The 18,818-nt window shown below is 39.0% G+C and overlaps 3 protein-coding genes across 3 annotated transcripts; all 3 read right to left on the minus strand.

Moving 5' to 3' along the window:
- Positions 1-741: 741 nt before the first annotated feature.
- Positions 742-9,238, minus strand: LOC139194791 (G-type lectin S-receptor-like serine/threonine-protein kinase At4g27290). Its single transcript, XM_070819706.1, has 9 exons — positions 8,387-9,238; positions 8,205-8,286; positions 2,805-3,388; positions 2,503-2,628; positions 2,164-2,312; positions 1,859-2,069; positions 1,486-1,726; positions 1,243-1,393; positions 742-1,170 (listed from the first exon to the last, which is right to left on the minus strand). The coding sequence occupies exons 1-9, from the start codon at positions 9,087-9,089 to the stop codon at positions 871-873; spliced, it is 2,547 nt and encodes an 848-aa protein (XP_070675807.1). The 5' UTR covers positions 9,090-9,238; the 3' UTR covers positions 742-870.
- A 3,690-nt stretch (positions 9,239-12,928) lies between these two features.
- On the minus strand, positions 12,929-16,774 carry LOC103408002 (G-type lectin S-receptor-like serine/threonine-protein kinase At4g27290). The gene is made up of 7 exons (XM_070819287.1): positions 14,996-16,774; positions 14,694-14,819; positions 14,355-14,503; positions 14,051-14,261; positions 13,678-13,918; positions 13,435-13,585; positions 12,929-13,362 (listed from the first exon to the last, which is right to left on the minus strand). Exons 1-7 carry the CDS (start codon positions 16,278-16,280, stop codon positions 13,060-13,062), a joined length of 2,466 nt encoding a protein of 821 aa, XP_070675388.1. The 5' UTR covers positions 16,281-16,774; the 3' UTR covers positions 12,929-13,059.
- Positions 16,775-17,577: 803 nt separating this feature from the next.
- LOC114823990 (calcium-binding protein PBP1-like) lies at positions 17,578-18,450 on the minus strand. The gene has a single exon (XM_029100083.2). The coding sequence runs from the start codon at positions 18,265-18,267 to the stop codon at positions 17,812-17,814; it is 456 nt and encodes a 151-aa protein (XP_028955916.1). The 5' UTR covers positions 18,268-18,450; the 3' UTR covers positions 17,578-17,811.
- Between the last annotated feature and the right edge of the window lie 368 nt (positions 18,451-18,818).

The raw sequence follows: 18,818 nt of genomic DNA on the forward strand, positions 1-18,818 counted from the left end.
CATTGTTGTTATACTACCGTGTTCTCTTTAGTTGTATGTGAGATGCTTTAAGATCGTAGCACATATATCTCTAGTAATTAATGAAACTCTCCTTATCAAGCAAAAGAGGGTAAAAATACTACTTAATCTTCTATCCCACAAAAAAAAAATGATGAGCAATAATGTAATTTCAGAGGTCCAAATTTTACTGTTTTTTATTGAAGCCTTACTTACAGGTGATGTTAAAATACCTTCAATATTTAAAAAAAAAAAAACCAAAACCAAAAACAAAAATCTATCACTCCTCCCCACGTTTTCTCTCTCTCCCTATCTCCTTCTCATTTTCTAAAAAAACTCATTTTCTAAAAAAACGTGTTCATACACACAAAGTGTGTAGGCAAATGTTAGTATTATATTAAGAGAAGAGCCATTGGCAACTTTTTCACCCATTTTTTCCAAGTAGGAGGGCAAAATATTAATTATGTACCCTTTGACAAAATGACAATCATATCACAATTTTTCCTATTTTATCCTCACTTTTCATACACAATATTTACATAAGGAGGACAAAAAACAGTAATTATGTAATATTAAGATAAAATATGCACTTATTAAGAGATTGTCACACCATCATTTTTTGGTACTTTATTTTTAAATTTTAAAAACTAATCACTCCTTAATAAAAAAAAACAAAAAATAAAATGAAATTATTCGCACACAGTGCGTGCTCTTTGCTGGCACAGAGGGCCGTATTGCAAAACGTTGGAATCCATACAGCAAATGATTCATAAATCTATGCTCCCTTTCAGCTTTGTTCTCAAAATTTATTTTGAACAAATGTTTGATAGGAAAGCATATAGATGTAGTCTGCGATGAATAAGATGATCCTTATCAAGCCTCCAAAAGCGAGATCGATAATTCGTTGGTTGAACGTGACTGATTACCTGAATTAGAACCTCCTTCAGGTGTTCCCCTTTCGATGAAGAAACCGGGTTGTTTCGGCCGAGCCAAAGCAGTCTGACTTCCCAACATTATAACTACATCCGCCATGCTTGGCCTATCGTCAGGATGGTGTTGCGCACATAAGAGACCAATGTTGATGCAACGCAACACTTCCGATATCGTGCCTGAGCTTCCTAAGCATGTATCAATCAGTTCTAAAGGCTTCCCTTCATTCCACAATCTCCATAACTGAAACAAATCAAAACTCCGTCGTCAATTGCCGTTCTCAATAGGAACGAAACAATTACTAATGATACTTGCATGTTCAGAAAGGTTGCGACTGTTGCTTGGATCGGAGAATTCTTTATTTTTCCTTCCAGTAATGACCTCCAGCACCAAAACACCAAAGCTAAAGACATCGGATTTCACAGAAAATTGCCCGTCCATAACATATTCGGGTGCCATGTAACCACTGTAGAAAGTAGATCATAGACGAGTGAGAACAAAATAAACAATTGACGGGGACTAGTAGTTGATCAGGGGAATATTATACAGCAAACTTACTACGTGCCAATTACTCTGTCAGTATTTGCTACAGTCTGATCTCCTTCAGTCAATAATCTAGCTAGGCCAAAGTCTGAAATTTTTGGATTCAATTCATTATCAAGTAAAACATTACTTGCTTTGAGATCTCTATAAATAATCCTTAGCCTAGAATCCTGATGGAGATAGACGAGACCTCGAGCAATGCCACATATAATGTTGAAACGTTTAGGCCAATCGAACAGTTCTCTTCTCGTTTCATCTGGCAAGTTAAATCCAAATTCAACTTCAATTTTCAATACAAATTGCTTAATGGCTTATATATGATTATTATTTTAAAGCAACCAAGCAATAATTAGTTTTGCATAAACTTATAGGGTCCAAAGGTTCAAACCAAAAATGGAGGAGTCTAGGCTTCCGTTGGGCATGTATTCATAAAGTAGCAATTTCTCCTCTCCTTGAACGCAACAACCAAGAAGCCTTACCAGATTTCGGTGCTGGAGTTTGGCAATCAATATAACTTCATTCATGAACTCATTCAATCCCTGGCTAGAACTTCTTGAAAGCCTCTTCACAGCAATTTCTTGTCCGTTGGCCAGCGTCCCCTGGAAAGTTACTCAATTTCCAAAATTGTGAAGGTCCTCATGGAATGATTCTTTGTTAGTCTGTTCATTATTGTAGAGTAAATTAGAAATCTACCTTGTAAACAGGGCCAAATCCACCTTCTCCGAGCTTTTTATTGCTTGAAAAGTCATCCGTGGCGCTAGCTACTGTCATCAGGTCAAAGAGTGGGAGCTCCATGTCCCCTCTTGGAGCCCCTTCATTGTCCTCATTTCTTTCCCTTATTTCTGTGACGGGGTTTCTGTTAGCTATAGCCTAGATGTAGTAACCAAACTAAAACTTAAATGTGCAGATAGATTACATATACGGTTCCACCCAATATAAACTCGATAATAATCCCGTTCCCTCAAAAACGCATATCCAAACACAAACAAAATTGACAAATGCTTGAAGGATGGTCAGGGTAAGCTAATATACCTTTATTTTTTCTCTTTCTTCGGCGAATGACATAGCCAACTAACAGCACTCCAGAAAACACCATTGCTATGCCAACAACTATAATTGCAATCTTCACTTTTGTGCTGTTTTCTCCTTCATTGTTGACTGATTAAGTAAAGCAGACAAATTTAAAATGGAGCAAGCAGAAAAAAAATAGCAGGGTCAGTTCAACTTTGCGAGAAACAAAACCAACTTATTGAAACATGTTGAAAAACAATAGTTGAACTACAATAAGTGACATAAAAGTATAAACACGAAGCTTGTTTTGTATAGTTCGATACCTATTTCAGCAGCTGACGTTCGAATATATATTTCCTTTCCAGCAACAGGAACCTGTTTGATATCTATTAGATCACCAAACCAGATGGTGCAGCCACCACTTCCTCCTCCGATATCTGAGCTCGTATGAGCAGTACAGGAGCAGTTTTTCAAGCATTTGTCTCTGCATTCCTTGAGATTCATACTTTTGTCCACCCAAGAATTTGTAGTATCTGGCAATTTGAAGCCATCAAATTTGAGAAACTCATCTTTATCTCCTTCATGGCAGCTTAATGGTTTATTGCGCACGCAACCTAGAGACCAGTCTGCTAAATTCCACTTTTCTTGAGACTTGGGGCTGAATCCTTGTATACATTTGCAGACCGGATCCTCACTGGTACAATTTCCATTGGCTCCACAGAAGCCATAATAATCACATGATTCTGTAGGTCTTGATGAAAAATCCTGCCAAGCTTGATATCCCACCTTCCACTGAAACCGAGCACATGTGCTGGTGGTTTGGTTCAAAACCACTCTTGAGAGTATCGACTCAATCTTCGGTTTGTATGTGACGAAAACTTCATCGTTGTTGTAGACAAAATTGAAACTATTGTTGGTATATGGTCCAGCCCATGATCAATGTTCTAGATTATTCTAGTAAGCAAGAGATGAGGCTGGAGCTTGCTAGACAATTCTAGCATGTTATTAAGTTGATGGAAGAAGCTAGAGAGTACTAGCTTCCTTGGTTGCAAATGGAAAGATCTAGAAGCTACAAGTATGTGGCTAGTCTAGATTTTTCTATACTAGAGGTTTGAAGAAGGAACTATAAACTAGTAGAATGCCAAGCCCTCACCTATAAATATGGGTGTGATGTAACCAATAGAGAACTAAGAGTGAGTAGCAAAGGATCAAGTCCAAAGCTAGAGTTCCACTCCAAGAGTGAGAGTGAGAGTGTTCCACTACACATTGTGTGAGTGAAGTTTAGAGTGATAGAAAGTGTGTGTTATACTTTCTTGTATCCATCAAGCCTTGTCTTTGGCTTGTACCGACATTCCTAACAAGTGGTATCAGAGCCCGGTTGGCTCGTACTACGAGATGGAAGGAAGTGGCACTATGATCAAACTCACCAACTCCAATTGGGTAACATGGAAGCCAAGGATGGAGGACATTCTCTATTGCAAGGATTTGCATGAGCCAATTGAAGGAGATGCCGCTAAGCCCGAGAGCATGTCCGATGCCGAGTGGAAGAAGATGAATCGCAAGGCTATTGGCACAATTAGACAATGGGTGGATGATAGTGTTTTTCACCATGTGTCTAATGAAACCAATGCTCGCGAGTTTTGGACGAAGCTTGAGTCCTTGTTCGAGAAGAAGACCCCAGCCAAGAAAGCCTTCTTGATCAAAGAGCTCATCAATGTGAAGTACAAGGATGGTTTAAGTGTTGCAGAACACTTGAACAATTTCCAGAATATCATCAACCAGTTGGCTACTATGAAAATGACGATCGAGGACGAGCTACAAGCGCTCTTGTTACTTGGATCCTTGCCAGACAGTTGGGAGACCTTTGTGGTGAGTATAAGTAACTCTGCTTCTAATGGTGTTCTTACTCTTGATAATGTTAAAAATAGCATGCTCAATGAAGAAACAAGGAGAAAGACTTCTGGCACAGATAGCAGCCAAGTATTTGTCACAGAGAACCGCGGAAGAAGCAAAAGTAGAGGGCCTAGAGGTCATGGCAGGAGTCCTAGCCGATCCAAGTCAAAGTTCAGGGGTGCATGCCACCACTGTGGCAAAGAAGGCCATATGAAGAAAAATTGTCGAGTTTGGAAGAGAGAGCAAAGGGAAGGAAACAATCAGAAGAAAGATGATACTGGCAATACCACTGCTGTCATATGTGGTGATGTACCAGAAATATTGTCTGTTGGTGAATGTCTGCATATGGGCAACTCTGACAGAGACATTGAATGGATCTTTGACAATGGAGCTTCCTTCCATGCTACGTCCAAACGGGAGTTCTTCAGTACATACAAAGAAGGTGACTTTGGCATAGTGAAGATGGGGAATGAAAGCTATTCCAAAATTCTTGGAATTGGTGATATATGTCTAAAAACTAATCTCGGCTGCCAATTGATGTTGAAAGATGTGAGACATATTCCTGATATACGTCTCAATCTGATATCCATCGGTACCCTTGATCGACAAGGATATTATCACCATATTGGCGAAGGAAAATTGAAGCTTACTAAAGGCTTAATGGTGGTAGCAAGAGCACGACTTTGTTGTACGTTGTACCGGTCAAATGCCAAGGTTTTGAAAGGTGAGTTGAATGTTGTGGATGACTCATCTCTAGACTTATGGCATAAGAGGCTAGGCCACATAAGCGAGAAAGGCCTACAAGTTTTGGCAAAGAAGTCTCACATTCCCTTTACCGAAGGTACGTCGTTAAACTCTTGTGAGCATTGTTTATTCGGAAAACAAAGAAGAGTTAGTTTTTCTGTTCCATCTACAAAGAAAGGAAACTTGTTAGATCTTGTTTATTCAGATGTGTGTGGTCCCATGGAAGTCGAGTCACTTGGAAGAAATAAATATTTTGTTACTTATATTGATGATGCTTCACGAAGGGTGTGGGTGTATTTGTTGAAATCCAAAGACCAGGTGTTTCAGACATTCCAGGAGTTCCATGCCATGGTGGAGAGGGAAACTGGGAAACCTCTCAAGTGCCTTCGTAGCGACAACGGCGGCGAGTACACATCTCACCAGTTTAGAGAGTATTGTGTAAAACATGGCATACGTCATGAGAAGACAGTTCCTGGAACTCCACAACATAACGGTGTTGCTGAAAGAATGAACCGAACCATCATGGAGAAAGTCAGGTGTATGTTGAGGACTGCAAAGTTATCTAAGCAGTTCTGGGGTGAAGCTGTAAGGACAGCCTGCTATTTGATCAACCGATCTCCATCAGTACCATTAGGTCTTGATGTTCCAGAGAGAGTATGGACTGGTAATGATGTGTCTTACTCTCATCTGAAGGTGTTTGGTTGCAAAGCTTTTGTGCATGTGCCCAAAGAGCAGAGATCGAAGTTAGACTACAAAGCTACACCGTGCATCTTTCTTGGTTATGGCGGTGAAGATTTTGGTTACAGATTATGGGACCCATACCAGAAGAAGTTTATCCGAAGTAGAGACGTGGTCTTTTATGAAGAACAAACAATTGGGGATTCGGATAAAGAGGCACAACCAGATGGCGCAGTCAGAGGAGTTGATCCATTAGCTTCAGATGAAGAAAGTCACGATGACATCCCTGAAGCAACTGCCAATGAAGTGCCTGCAGAATCAGATAATGCTAATCAAGAGGAGCCTGATCAAGATGTGCCAAACCATGAGATTGCTGATCAGGGGGAGCCTAGTCAAGAAGAGCAGATTCAAGGAGAACCCAATCAGGGGGAGCCTCCAGCCCTACAAGAGAATGAAGATCAGGTCAGAAGATCCATCAGAAGTCGAAGACCGTCTACCAAGTATTCTTCATCAGAGTATATCATGTTGACTAATTATGGAGAGCCCGAAACATATGAGGAGGCCAGAGCTCATAACGACAGTGACAAATGGATGAAGGCAATGGAGTCGGAGATGGATTCCTTATCAAAGAATGATACCTATGAGCTGGTGGAGCTTCCAAAGGGCAGGAAAGCATTGAAAAACAAGTGGGTGTTCAAATTGAAAAGAGACGACAACATGACAAGGTACAAGGCTCGTTTGGTTGTCAAAGGTTTTGGTCAAAAGAAAGGAGTTGACTTTGATGAGATTTTCTCACCGGTGGTGAAGATGACTTCCATTCGAGTTATCCTTGGTATGGCAGCAAGCATGGATCTTGAGCTCGAGCAGTTAGATGTTAAAACTGCATTTCTCCACGGCAATTTAGAAGAGGAGATATACATGGAGCAACCCAAAGGCTTTGAAGTCAAAGGTAAAGAAAATTTGGTGTGCAAGCTCAAGAAAAGTTTATATGGTCTTAAGCAGGCTCCGAGACAGTGGAATAAGAAGTTCAACTCATTCATGGTGAGTAATGGGTACAAGAGAACTCATGCTGACTCTTGTGTCTATATCAAACAATTCTCTGGAGGTACATTCATCATCTTATTGCTTTATGTTGATGACATGTTGATTGTCGGACAAGATGCTTCTATGATTAAAAAGCTCAAAGAAGAGTTATCTAAGTCCTTTGACATGAAGGACTTAGGGCCAGCCAAGCAGATTTTGGGCATGGAGATAATTCGTGACAGAAAATCCAAGAAGTTGTGGCTGTCACAAGAAAAGTATGTTGAACGGGTGCTTGAAAGGTTCAACATGAAAGCAGCCAAACCGGTAAGCTCACCTTTAGCCAATCATATCAAGTTGAGCAAAGAGTCGTGTCCAAAAACATATGAAGAAAAAGAGAAAATGGCAGTTGTTCCCTACTCTTCAGCAGTAGGAAGTATCATGTATGCAATGGTGTGCACACGACCAGATATTGCTCATGCAGTAGGTGTGGTGAGCAGGTTTCTCTCTAATCCAGGGAAGGACCACTGGGAAGCCGTTAAGTGGATTCTCAGATATTTGAAGGGGACTTCTAAGATGTGCTTGTGCTTTGGCGGTTCCAAACCAATCTTGGAAGGATTTACAGATGCTGACATGGGAGGTGACCTGGATGGTAGAAAATCTACATCTGGGTACTTGTTCACTTTTGCCGGGGGAGCCGTGTCTTGGCAATCCAAGTTGCAAAAGTGTGTTGCTTTGTCCACAACCGAGGCTGAATACATAGCCGCTACAGAAGCATGCAAGGAGTTGTTGTGGCTGAAGCAGTTTCTCCAAGAGTTGGGTTTGAAGCAAAGTGATTATGGCATTTATTGTGATAGTCAGAGTGCTCTGGACTTGAGCAAGAACACTACATATCATTCACGCACTAAGCACATTGATATTCGTTATCACTGGATTAGAGACGCTATCGAGAACATGTTGCTGCAGCTGAAGAAGATTCATACCGATAATAATTCTTCAGACATGTTGACAAAGGTAGTCACAAAATCAAAGTTGGAATTCTGCATTAAAGCTGCTGGGATGAACTCCAGGTAACTTGGAGTCATGATCGGAATTCCTCCCTCATGGACTGGAGGGGGAGATTGTTGGTATATGGTCCAGCCCATGATCAATGTTCTAGATTATTCTAGTAAGCAAGAGATGAGGCTGGAGCTTGCTAGACAATTCTAGCATGTTATTAAGTTGATGGAAGAAGCTAGAGAGTACTAGCTTCCTTGGTTGCAAATGGAAAGATCTAGAAGCTACAAGTATGTGGCTAGTCTAGATTTTTCTATACTAGAGGTTTGAAGAAGGAACTAGAAACTAGTAGAATGCCAAGCCCTCACCTATAAATATGGGTGTGATGTAACCAATAGAGAACTAAGAGTGAGTAGCAAAGGATCAAGTCCAAAGCTAGAGTTCCACTCCAAGAGTGAGAGTGAGAGTGTTCCACTACACATTGTGTGAGTGAAGTTTAGAGTGATAGAAAGTGTGTGTTATACTTTCTTGTATCCATCAAGCCTTGTCTTTGGCTTGTACCGACATTCCTAACAACTATAACGAGGACTAGGATGTTCGGGTGAACCACAGATTGTCAGTTCATTCCATGCGCTGGTGCGGAAGAATTTTGTACTTCCGTTCAGAATATATGCCTCTGGATATGCTTGAAGTTGCATTTCAATTCCGTAAGTAAAATCTCCGGGACACGGGTCATCTGAATTTTTCCATGCTGACAAATGCCGTTTTAGGCCTGTTCTCAAGTCCCACCCCACCTTCATTCCTGGTAATAATGTGTCAGAAGGATAGTCGAAGCTTTGCCACAAATAAGTTCCAGAATTTCCATCTTTTGCATCTCTTAGTACCAAATTCCCGGAATCCAAGAGCTCTACCGTCGCATTTTGGGCCTGTTTAACTAAACTCGTCGACCAAACAACGCTGCTATTCTGACTCAAAAGCACAAGATTACCTATGCTGTTTATCATCAACACGCCGGAAGTATCATTGATGGGGTTGCATCTGTTTGCAACCCAAACAACCGTTCTCACCGGGACATTCTTGAACCAAATTCCCAAGTAACGGTTCTTGGAACTACCTGGACTAAAGAAACCGAGCTCAAAGCTTCCATCACTTGAAACCAACGTCGTTCCATCAAGGACACACTGCGAAGGTGTAAAGCCGTCAACTGCGAAGGAAATTGTTGATGACAAGAAGAACAAGTTGGCGCTGATCATAAACGAAAAACAAAGACCACCCATAAAATATTTGTTCTTGTGCTCCCTCTCCTTGACTACTGATTTGATTCAAGTACAAGATAATTGAGAAAACCCCTTGTGGTTTCATTCACCGGCGAAGCTACGGCGGAGCAAGGACTGAGAACGAGAATCCGCCCCTCTGCAGTCGCTGCTTTTGTGCATGAAGAGCACCGGAAAAGGATCAGAAGACCACAAATTCTGAGGAGCAGGAATTCGAAGCCCTAAAAACGAAGAATATTTTATTTTATTTTTTATTTTTTATTTGGAAACTGAAAACGACGACTTACAGAAGAGATTTGGTTGCCTAACTTCTTCGATTAGGAGGAAAACCAGAAGATGAGGGCGTTAATATTGCAAGGGAAAACACGATCGTCTTTTGCTTTTGATTTTTTCAACAAAATTGGTACTGTATTTATCGTGATATATCTGCCACTGGACCTTCAAGTTTGCCATGCAATCTGCAAAGAACGAACCTTGACGCCTTTTTGACTGTTGATTTTGTTTGTTGTTTTCGTTAAAGACATTGGAAGAGTATTTATCAAATATAGCAAAAAATGAAGAAGTAAAGATGTTAATTACTATGCGAGGGAATTTGTAGTTTTGTGTGCATAAGTAAAATTGTCTTAATGATAAGGATAAATTGTCGTTTAAAAAAAAAACCGGTCTACAATTGATTCAATCAAATGATGTCTTTGTTTCAACAGGATTCTCTTCGAATTTTTTTTATGAGGATTATAGAGATCCGTAAATTATGTCTATCTATTGTATATCATACGGTTAATTTTTATCAGATACTATTTGTTTTTAATTTTAAATAATTTTTTTTAAAATAATTTAAACTCCAACGTGTTATGGTTTCCGGAACCTTCCTAACCAGGTTGAAATGTCTCTTATCTTTTTCTACAGAAGTCATATTCCAAGAATTGGGCAACTCTCTAGTCTAAATTTTTATATTAAAAAAATTCTTGGATGAGAAGATGTCTTTATATTGCTTCACATTGACTTATCGAATTAAATTGATTCATCAAATTATTTACTTTAGTTTATTCCAAGAATTGGGCAACTCTCTAGTCTAAATTTTTATATTAAAAAAATTCTTGGATGAGAAGATGTCTTTATATTGCTTCACATTGACTTATCGAATTAAATTGATTCATCAAATATTTTACTTTAGTTAGTTGCCTGACCCCATCAAACTCGACCTGACGCTTAGGATAGCTTAAGGGCTAAACTTCCTTGCCATGTTATGCAAGTCCAACACCTAGTAGTGCGATATTTGTTTGAAATATCATCATCGTAGCTTAAGGGTTGAACTTCCTTGCGATATTTGTGTGTGCAATTCCAATGGTTATTGCTTGGACTAAAAAATGAAGAATAAAATAAGAAAGTAAAGAATTTTTTTTTTTAACCAATACAGTCTCTTTCTATATACAGCATATTCTCTATACGCATATTATTTTTAATTCAAGAATCAATCTCTCTTTAAATTGAGTTCAAAACTTGAAGATCTGATTTTTGGTAGGGACAAAGGGGAGGTGACGTGCACAAGAATATAAAATAGGATCCATGCTGACGTGCACAGGAAAACTTGGTGGCAATTGAGTGGCTTGTGCCCATGCTCCTCCATATCTGGCTTCTGCCCATGATCTATACCGTATGTGAAAGTTCCTCGTTTCCCTTAACATTGGACAAAACTATGGCTGGAAAAAAATCCGAACAACCCGAACCGAAATAATCCCGAACTTTTGGTACGGGATACAGTTTCAACATATCTTTAGTTCGGTAATCCTGAACCGAACAACAATATATTTATATAATAGATATATATAATTTAAATTAGAGGTTATAAATTATCTGGACCGTTGAATTGGTTGAGATTTAATCTCAACCGTCCAATCTAAGTTAGGGTTTCACACACTTAGTCTTTCACATTTCTCATCGAAGCTTCAAGCCTCAACACTCTCATCTCTCCCGAGTTCTCATTTCTCCGCCTATGCATTTCTAAGGTCAGTGGCTACGACTACTACCATAACGACTGTCTCTGCATTTCCTGCCGCTGTTGCCCCTTTCTTCCCTCTCTTCCTCCTCCTCCTCTATCTCTTTTCGATTCCCAAAACTCCAAAACAGAGCCCTTCTCTCCTTCGTGCTGTCTCTGCTCAACCCAAATCCTCCATTCCTAGCCGAATCGGAGCAAAAGCCATCCTTTCAGGTCTGTTGAAATGAATCAACTTTCTTGTTTCGTGATTAATTATGTGGTTTTTTTATTTATTAATGGGTTGTAATTTGATTCTTTATTTGATTTGAATTTTGTTATAGGTTATGCTTGTTTGATTGTTATGAGCTTTTCACAGAATTTTAATTTTGTTTTGAATTGCAGAGTGATGGTGCAATTCGGCTTCGTATGAATTGGATTTGTGCTTGACGGCCCAATCTCGATCCATCTCAATATCCTGAAAAAAAATTCGGGTATCTCGCAAAATTTGGTTCGATTTCAGGTTTTGAAATCTCGACTCAAAAATTATTGATTTGGGATTCGAACTTTGGATTTCGGTTCAGGATCTCGACCCAAACCAGCGTTAGACGAAACAATTGAAGGACTTCGGAGCATTTATTTGAGTTGATGGACTCAAATGTAAATTGCACAATTACAGGGACTTGCACATTTTTATTTGTTTACGTTTTATCAGTTCTGTTTGGGTAAAATTGCGAATGTGGTCCTTTTTCAACAAATGGTAGAAAGTTGGAATTCTGAATATATATTTTTTAACAAACAATATTATCAACACTAAAGGAATGGGGGGATTGAGCTAAGCTTCACAATAAGTTAATAATAATGTGGTTCAAATTCATTTTTTTGCGAGAATCGAATCTAAGATGTCTCACACACAAGTATAGGAATATCACTAGCCCGTAGTACTAAGTAACAAAATTCTGAATATTTTTCATTGTTGTTATACTATTGTGTAATTGCATTTCTCTTTAGTTGTATGTGAGATGCTTTAAGATCGTAGCACATATATCTCTATTAATTAATGAAATTCTCACTGTCAACCAAAAGAGGGTGACAAAACTACTTAGTCTTCTATCACACAAAAAAAATGATGGGCAATAATGTAATTTCAAAGGTCCAAATTTTACTGTTTTTTATTGAAGCTTCACCTACATGTGATGTTAAAATACTTTCAATATTAAAAAAAAAAAAACCAAAACCAAAAACAAAAACCTCTCACTCCCCCCCCCCCCCACGTTCTCTCTCTCTCTCTCCCTCTCTCCTTCTCATTCATACACACAAAATGTGTAGGCAAATGCTAGTATTATATTAAGAGAAGAGCCCTTGGCAACTTTTTCCCCATTTTTTTTCCAAGTAGGAGGGCAAAATAGTAATTTTGTACATTTGACAAAATGATAATCATATTCCTATTTTTCCCATTTTACCCTCACTTTTGATACACAATATTTACATAATGAGGACAAAAAACAGTAATTATGTAATATTAAGATAAAATATGCACTTATTACGAGAAATTGTCTTACTGTCATTTTTTATACTCTTTTTAAAATTTTAAAAACTAATCACACTCCTTAATAAAAAAAAACAAAAAATAAAATGAAATTGTTCATACACACAGAGTGTGTGCTCTTTGCTATTATGATTTATATTAACTTATTCTTTCATTCAGTCATTCTTGGCGTAAATATATTATTGTATATAATAAATAACAACAATTATTTTCCATTGCTCAATGGATTGGGCTCTTTTAGAGTCGGTTTTTTTTTTTTGGGTCAAATAGTGTCATTAATTTACATGTTCAACAAGCACTAGCACAGAGGGCCCTGTTGCAAAACGTTGGAATCCATACAGCAAATGATTCATAAATCTATGCTCCTTTTCAGCTTTGTTCTCAAAATTTATTTTGAACAAATGTTTGATAGGAAAGCATATAGATGTAGTCTGCGATGAATAAGATGATCCTTATCGAGCCTCCAAAAGCGAGATCGATAATTCGTTGGTTGAACGTGACTGATTACCTGAATTAGAACCTGCTTCAGGTGTTCCCTTTTCCATGAAGAAACCGGGTTGTTTCGGCCGAGCCAAAGCAGTCTGACTTCCCAACATTATAACCACATCCGCCATGCTTGGCCTATCGTCAGGATGGTGTTGCGCACATAAGAGACCAATGTTGATGCAACGCAACACTTCCGATATCGTGCCTGAGCTTCCTAAGCATGTATCAATCAGTTCTAAAGGCTTCTCTTCATTCCACAATCTCCATAACTGAAACAAATCAAAACTCCGTCGTTAATTGCCGTTCTCAATAGGAACGAAACAATTACTAATGATACTTGCATGTTCACAAAGGTTGCGGCTGTTGCTTGGATCGGAGAATTCTTTATTTTTCCTTCCAGTAATGACCTCCAGCACCAAAATACCAAAGCTAAAGACATCGGATTTCACAGAAAATTGCCCGTCCATAACATATTCGGGTGCCATGTAACCACTGTAGAAAGTAGATCATAGACGAGTGAGAACAAAATAAACAACTGACGGGGACTAGAAGTTGATAGGGGGAATATTATACAGCAAACTTACTACGTGCCAACTACTCTGTCTGTATTTGCTACAGTCTGATCTCCTTCAGTCAATAATCTAGCTAGGCCAAAGTCTGAAATTTTCGGATTCATTTCATTATCAAGTAAAACATTACTTGCTTTGAGATCTCTATGAATAATCCTTAGCCTAGAATCTTGATGGAGATAGACGAGACCTCGAGCAATGCCACATATAATGTTGAAACGTTTAGGCCAATCGAACAGTTCTCTTCTCGTTTCATCTGGCAAGTTAAATCCAAATTCAACTTCAATTTTCAATACAAATTGCTTAATGGCCTACATATGATTATTATTTTAAAGCAACCAAGCAATAATTAGTTTTGCATAAACTTATAGGGTCCAAAGGTTCAAACCAAAAATGGAGGAGTCTAGGCTTCCGTTGGGCATGTATTCATAAAGTAGCAATTTCTCCTCTCCTTGAACGCAACAACCAAGAAGCCTTACCAGATTTCGGTGCTGGAGTTTGGCAATCAATATAACTTCATTCATGAACTCGTTCAATCCTTGGCTAGAACTTCTTGAAAGCCTCTTCACAGCAATTTCTTGTCCGTCGGCCAGCGTCCCCTGGAAAGTTACCCAATTTACAAATTGTGAAGGTCCTCATGGAATGATTCTTTGTTAGTCTGTTCATTATTGTAGAGTAAATTAGAAATCTACCTTGTAAACAGGGCCAAATCCACCTTCTCCGAGCTTTTTATTGCTTGAAAAGTTATCCGTGGCCCTAGCTACTGTAATCAGGTCAAAGAGTGGGAGCTCCATGTCCCCTCTTGGAGCCCCTTCATTGTCCTCATTTCTTTCCCTTATTTCTGTGACGGGGTTTCTGTTAGCTATAGCCTAGATGTAGTAACCAAACTAAAACTTAAATGTGCAGATAGATTACATATACGGTTCCACGCAATATAAACTCGATAAAAATCCCGTTCCCTCAAAAACGCATATCCAAACACAAACAAAATTGACAAATGCTTGAAGGATGGTCAGGGTAAGCTAATATACCTTTATTTTTTCTCTTTCTTCGGCGAATGACATAGCCAACTAACAGCACTCCGGAAAACACTATTGCTATGCCAACAACTATAATTGCAATCTTCACTTTTGTGCTGTTTTCTCCTTCATTGTTGACTGATTAAGTAAAGCAGACAAATTTAAAATGGAGCAAGCAGAAAAAAAAATAGCAGGGTCAGTTCAACTTTGCGAGAAACAAAACTACTTCTTATTGAAACATGTTGAAAAACAATAGTTGAACTACAGGTGACATAAAAGTATAAACACGAAGCTCGTTTTGTATAGTTCGATACCTATTTCAGCAGCTGACGTTCGAATATATATTTCCTTTCCAGCAACAGGAACCTGTTTGATATCTATTAGATCACCAAACCAGATGGTGCAGCCACCACTTCCTCCTCCGATATCTGAGCTCGTATAAGCAGTACAGGAACAGTTTTTCAAGCATTTGTCTCTGCATTCCTTGAGATTCATACTTTTGTCCACCCAAGAATTTGTAGTATCTGGCAATTTGAAGCCATCAAATTTGAGAAACTCATCTTTATCTCCTTCATGGCAGCTTAATGGTTTATTGCGCACGCAACCTAGAGACCAGTCTGCTAAATTCCACTTTTCTTGAGACTTGGGGCTGAATCCTTGTATACATTTGCAGACCGGATCCTCACTGGTACAATTTCCATTGGCTCCACAGAAGCCATAATAATCACATGATTCTGTAGGTCTTGATGAAAAATCCTGCCAAGCTTGATCTCCCACCTTCCACTGAAACCGAGCACATGTGCTGGTGGTTTGGTTCAAAGCCACTCTTGACAGTATCGACTCAATCTTCGGTTTGTATGTGACGTAAACTTCATCGTCGTTGTAGACAAAATTGAAACTATAACGAGGACTAGGATGTTCGGGTGAACCACAGATTGTCAGTTCATTCCATGCGCTGGTGCGAAAGAATTTTGTAATTCCGTTCAGAATATATGCCTCAGGATATGCTTGAAGTTGCATTTCAATTCCGTAAGTAAAATCTCCGGGACACGGATCATCTGAATTTTTCCATGCTGACAAATGCCGTTTTAGGCCTGTTCTCAAGTCCCACCCCAACTTCATTCCTGGTAATAATGTATCGGAAGGATAGTCGAAGCTTTGCCACAAAGGAGTTCCTGAATTTCCTTCTTTTGCATCTCTTAGCACCAAATTCCCGGAATCCAAGAGCTCTACCGTCGCATTTTGGGCCTGTTTAACTAAACTCGTCGACCAAACAACGCTGCTATTCTGACTCAAAAGCACGAGATTACCTGTGCTGTTTATCATCAACACGCCGGAAGAATCATTGATGGGGTTGCATCTGTTTGCAACCCAAACAACCGTCCTAACCGGGACATTCTTGAACCAAATTCCCAAGTAACGGTTCTTGGAACTACCCGGACTAAAGAAACCGAGCTCAAAGCTTCCATCACTTGAAACCAACGTCGTTCCGTCAAGGACAGACTGCGAAGGTGTAATGCCGTCAACTGCAAGGGAAATTGTTGATGACAAGAAGAACAAGTTAGCGCTGATCATAAACGAAAAACAAAGACCACCCATAAAATATTTGTTCTTGTGCTCCCTCTCCTTGACTACTGATTTGATTCAAGTACAAGATAATTGAGAAAACCCCTTGCGGTTTCATTCACTGGCGAAGCTACGGCAGAGCAAGGACTGAGAACGAGAATCCGCCCCTCTGCAGTCGCTGCTTTTGTGCGTGAAGAGCACCGGAAAAGAATCAGAAGACACAAATTCTGAGGAGCAGGAACTCGAAGCCCTGAAAACGACAACTTACAGAGGAGATTTGGTTGCCTATCTTCTCCGATTAGGAGGAAAACCAGAAGATGAGTGTTAGAACCCTACTCTACATCTTCCACAATCATTAACTCCTTTCCAATTGCTACAACCTGCTATTTATCTTCTAACTACTAACAACCATGTACACATGTCATCATCTTATTAAGCCACTTGGCAGTATCCTATCAATTTGAGCGTTAATATTGCAAGGGAAAACACGATCCTCTTTTGCTTTTGATTTTTTTGTCAAAATTGGTACTGTATTTGTTGTGGTATATCAAAACTGCCACTGGACCTTCAAGTTTGCCATGCAATCTGCGAAGAATGAACCTTGAGGCCTTTTTGACGGTTGATTTTGTTTGTTGTTTTTGTTAAGACATTGGAATATACCAGAACCAAACTGTCCCAATCAAGTTTTGTGTGGATAAATAAAATTATCTTAATGATAAGCATAAATTGTCGTTTAAAAAAAAAAACGGCTCTATTTAGTGAGGATTCTGAAGATCCGTAAATCATATATATCTATCGTATATCGTGCGGTTAAATTTTATCAAATACTATTTATATTAAATTTTAAATAAAAATATTTAAAAGAATTCAAACTCCAACTTGTTATGATATCCACAACCTTCCTAACCGAGTTGACATTTCGCTCATCCTTTTCTGCAGAAGTCATATTCCAAGAATTAATTAGTGCTGACTAGTCTAAATTTTTATATCAAAAAAATTCATTCAACGTTCATGTTTTTCCCTTCACGGCTGCTACTGGTTTGAAAAATTAACGGTGAAGACTTATATAGAGATCCGATAGAATTTCACAATAATTAAATCTTATATAAAACTCATATCACTAAAAAATGCCAAAACAATTAATGTTTAACATTTTAGTCAATTAAGAGGTACATTATCCCTATTGCATGGATAATAACAGCGCTATTTTTTTTCACTTTCACAAATTTAATTAAATCGTTCAATTTCTTAATTACAATATAAATTATTCTTATTAAAAAAATTAAATTAAAGATCATTAAATAAAAATAAAAATAAAAATAATGCAATGTGTGAAAACGCGTTAAAATCATTCATTCAACATTTGATCAAAACAACCGAATCACCCGAGAATCAAAAACAAAGTATGTGTCAAGTTGTTAACCGTCAATTGCATTTCTGTATTTTTCTTTCCCAGTAATTCCATAGGGACAGACTACAATCACCGAAAATAAAAACACAAAAAACCCAGATCAGAGAATCTCTATATGTCTTAAAGAACAAAAACCCAAATCAATGAGAGTGTTTAAACTCCCGTTTGAAGAGCATCTTCAAGCCAGAGTCTGGACTCGTCCATGAGCTCAGGACTCAATCTAAACATGAGAACGCAGAACTCCATCTGATTGAGAGCGCCGTCTCCGTCGAAATCACCTTCGTCCAACATGGACCGTAGATCGTCGTCGCTCAGATCCTGCAACCCCAGAAGAGCAGAGTTCCTCTTGAGACTCTCGAAGGTGATGACTCCCTTGCTAGAATCCACCAACAAATTGAACCCATTACAGAGCTCGCCTATTAAACCGTCCCCGCCAAGCTTGTCGGCCATGGTGGGCAACAAGTCTTGGAAATTGGATTGCTGGTTTTGCTGGGAAGCCATTGACAATTTGGAGGAGAGAGAGAGAGAGAGAGAGAGGAGTTTGAAAAATGATGAGTGAGAGAAAGGGTATGTTTGTTGGTGGGGAAAGAGAGAAGTGGGGGAGTACATAAAGGGAGGGGGGGTTGGGTTTTCCAAGAAAGAGAGGCCATGCGAGACAACTCAGGTACAGAGAAGGGGGAGTCAGTCGGTCTGTTGTTTTGTTGAAGCTGCCATTGGGGTTTCTGAGAAAGTGACGAGGGGTAGGATTGTCATCAAAGCGCGTTTAAGGAGTGGATGAGGGGAGTGATGGTCTTTCGGATTGGAGAAAGAATATCGGTGACGGAGTCAAAAGAGGAAGGTGCTCAAGGGTAAATCCGTCACTTCGGAGGAAGGTGTCCCAACTTTCTATTTTCCTTAAATTATATAGAAGAAAGGATAGAGGGTGGGATCTTGGAGGTAGTAGGGCAGCTTAGTCCATAAGTATTTGCCTATTTCCAACCTCTTTCTCACGTAATACCTTCTTTTTTTTTTTTTCTTTTTTTTTTTGAATAAACAAGATTATCTACATTAAGGATAAGGAATTAGGTCTAGCATCATAATATGCTAGCAACAATATAGTTCAAATTCATCTTTGGTAAAAATCCAACCTAAGACCTCTTTCTTATATATGAAGATGAATA

Source organism: Malus domestica, chromosome 03, assembly GCF_042453785.1.
Source record: "Malus domestica chromosome 03, GDT2T_hap1".
In the NCBI taxonomy this organism is placed as follows: Eukaryota; Viridiplantae; Streptophyta; class Magnoliopsida; order Rosales; family Rosaceae; genus Malus; species Malus domestica.

Bases quoted from the DNA above. Each gene is read 5' to 3' on its own strand.
- LOC139194791 (XM_070819706.1), bottom strand. From the start codon at position 9,089: ATGGGTGGTCTTTGTTTTTCGTTTATGATCAGCGCCAACTTGTTCTTC. The intron at 2,313-2,502 runs GTATATTAGCTT...ACCCCGTCACAG, and splicing joins AAGAAAGAGAAAAAATAAAG to AAATAAGGGAAAGAAATGAG. The intron at 2,070-2,163 runs GTAGATTTCTAA...GTAACTTTCCAG, and splicing joins GATTTGGCCCTGTTTACAAG to GGGACGCTGGCCAACGGACA.
- LOC103408002 (XM_070819287.1), bottom strand. From the start codon at position 16,280: ATGGGTGGTCTTTGTTTTTCGTTTATGATCAGCGCTAACTTGTTCTTC. The intron at 14,504-14,693 runs GTATATTAGCTT...ACCCCGTCACAG, and splicing joins AAGAAAGAGAAAAAATAAAG to AAATAAGGGAAAGAAATGAG. The intron at 13,363-13,434 runs GCAAGTATCATT...GATTTGTTTCAG, and splicing joins GCCGCAACCTTTGTGAACAT to TTATGGAGATTGTGGAATGA.
- LOC114823990 (XM_029100083.2), bottom strand. From the start codon at position 18,267: ATGTACTCCCCCACTTCTCTCTTTCCCCACCAACAAACATACCCTTTC.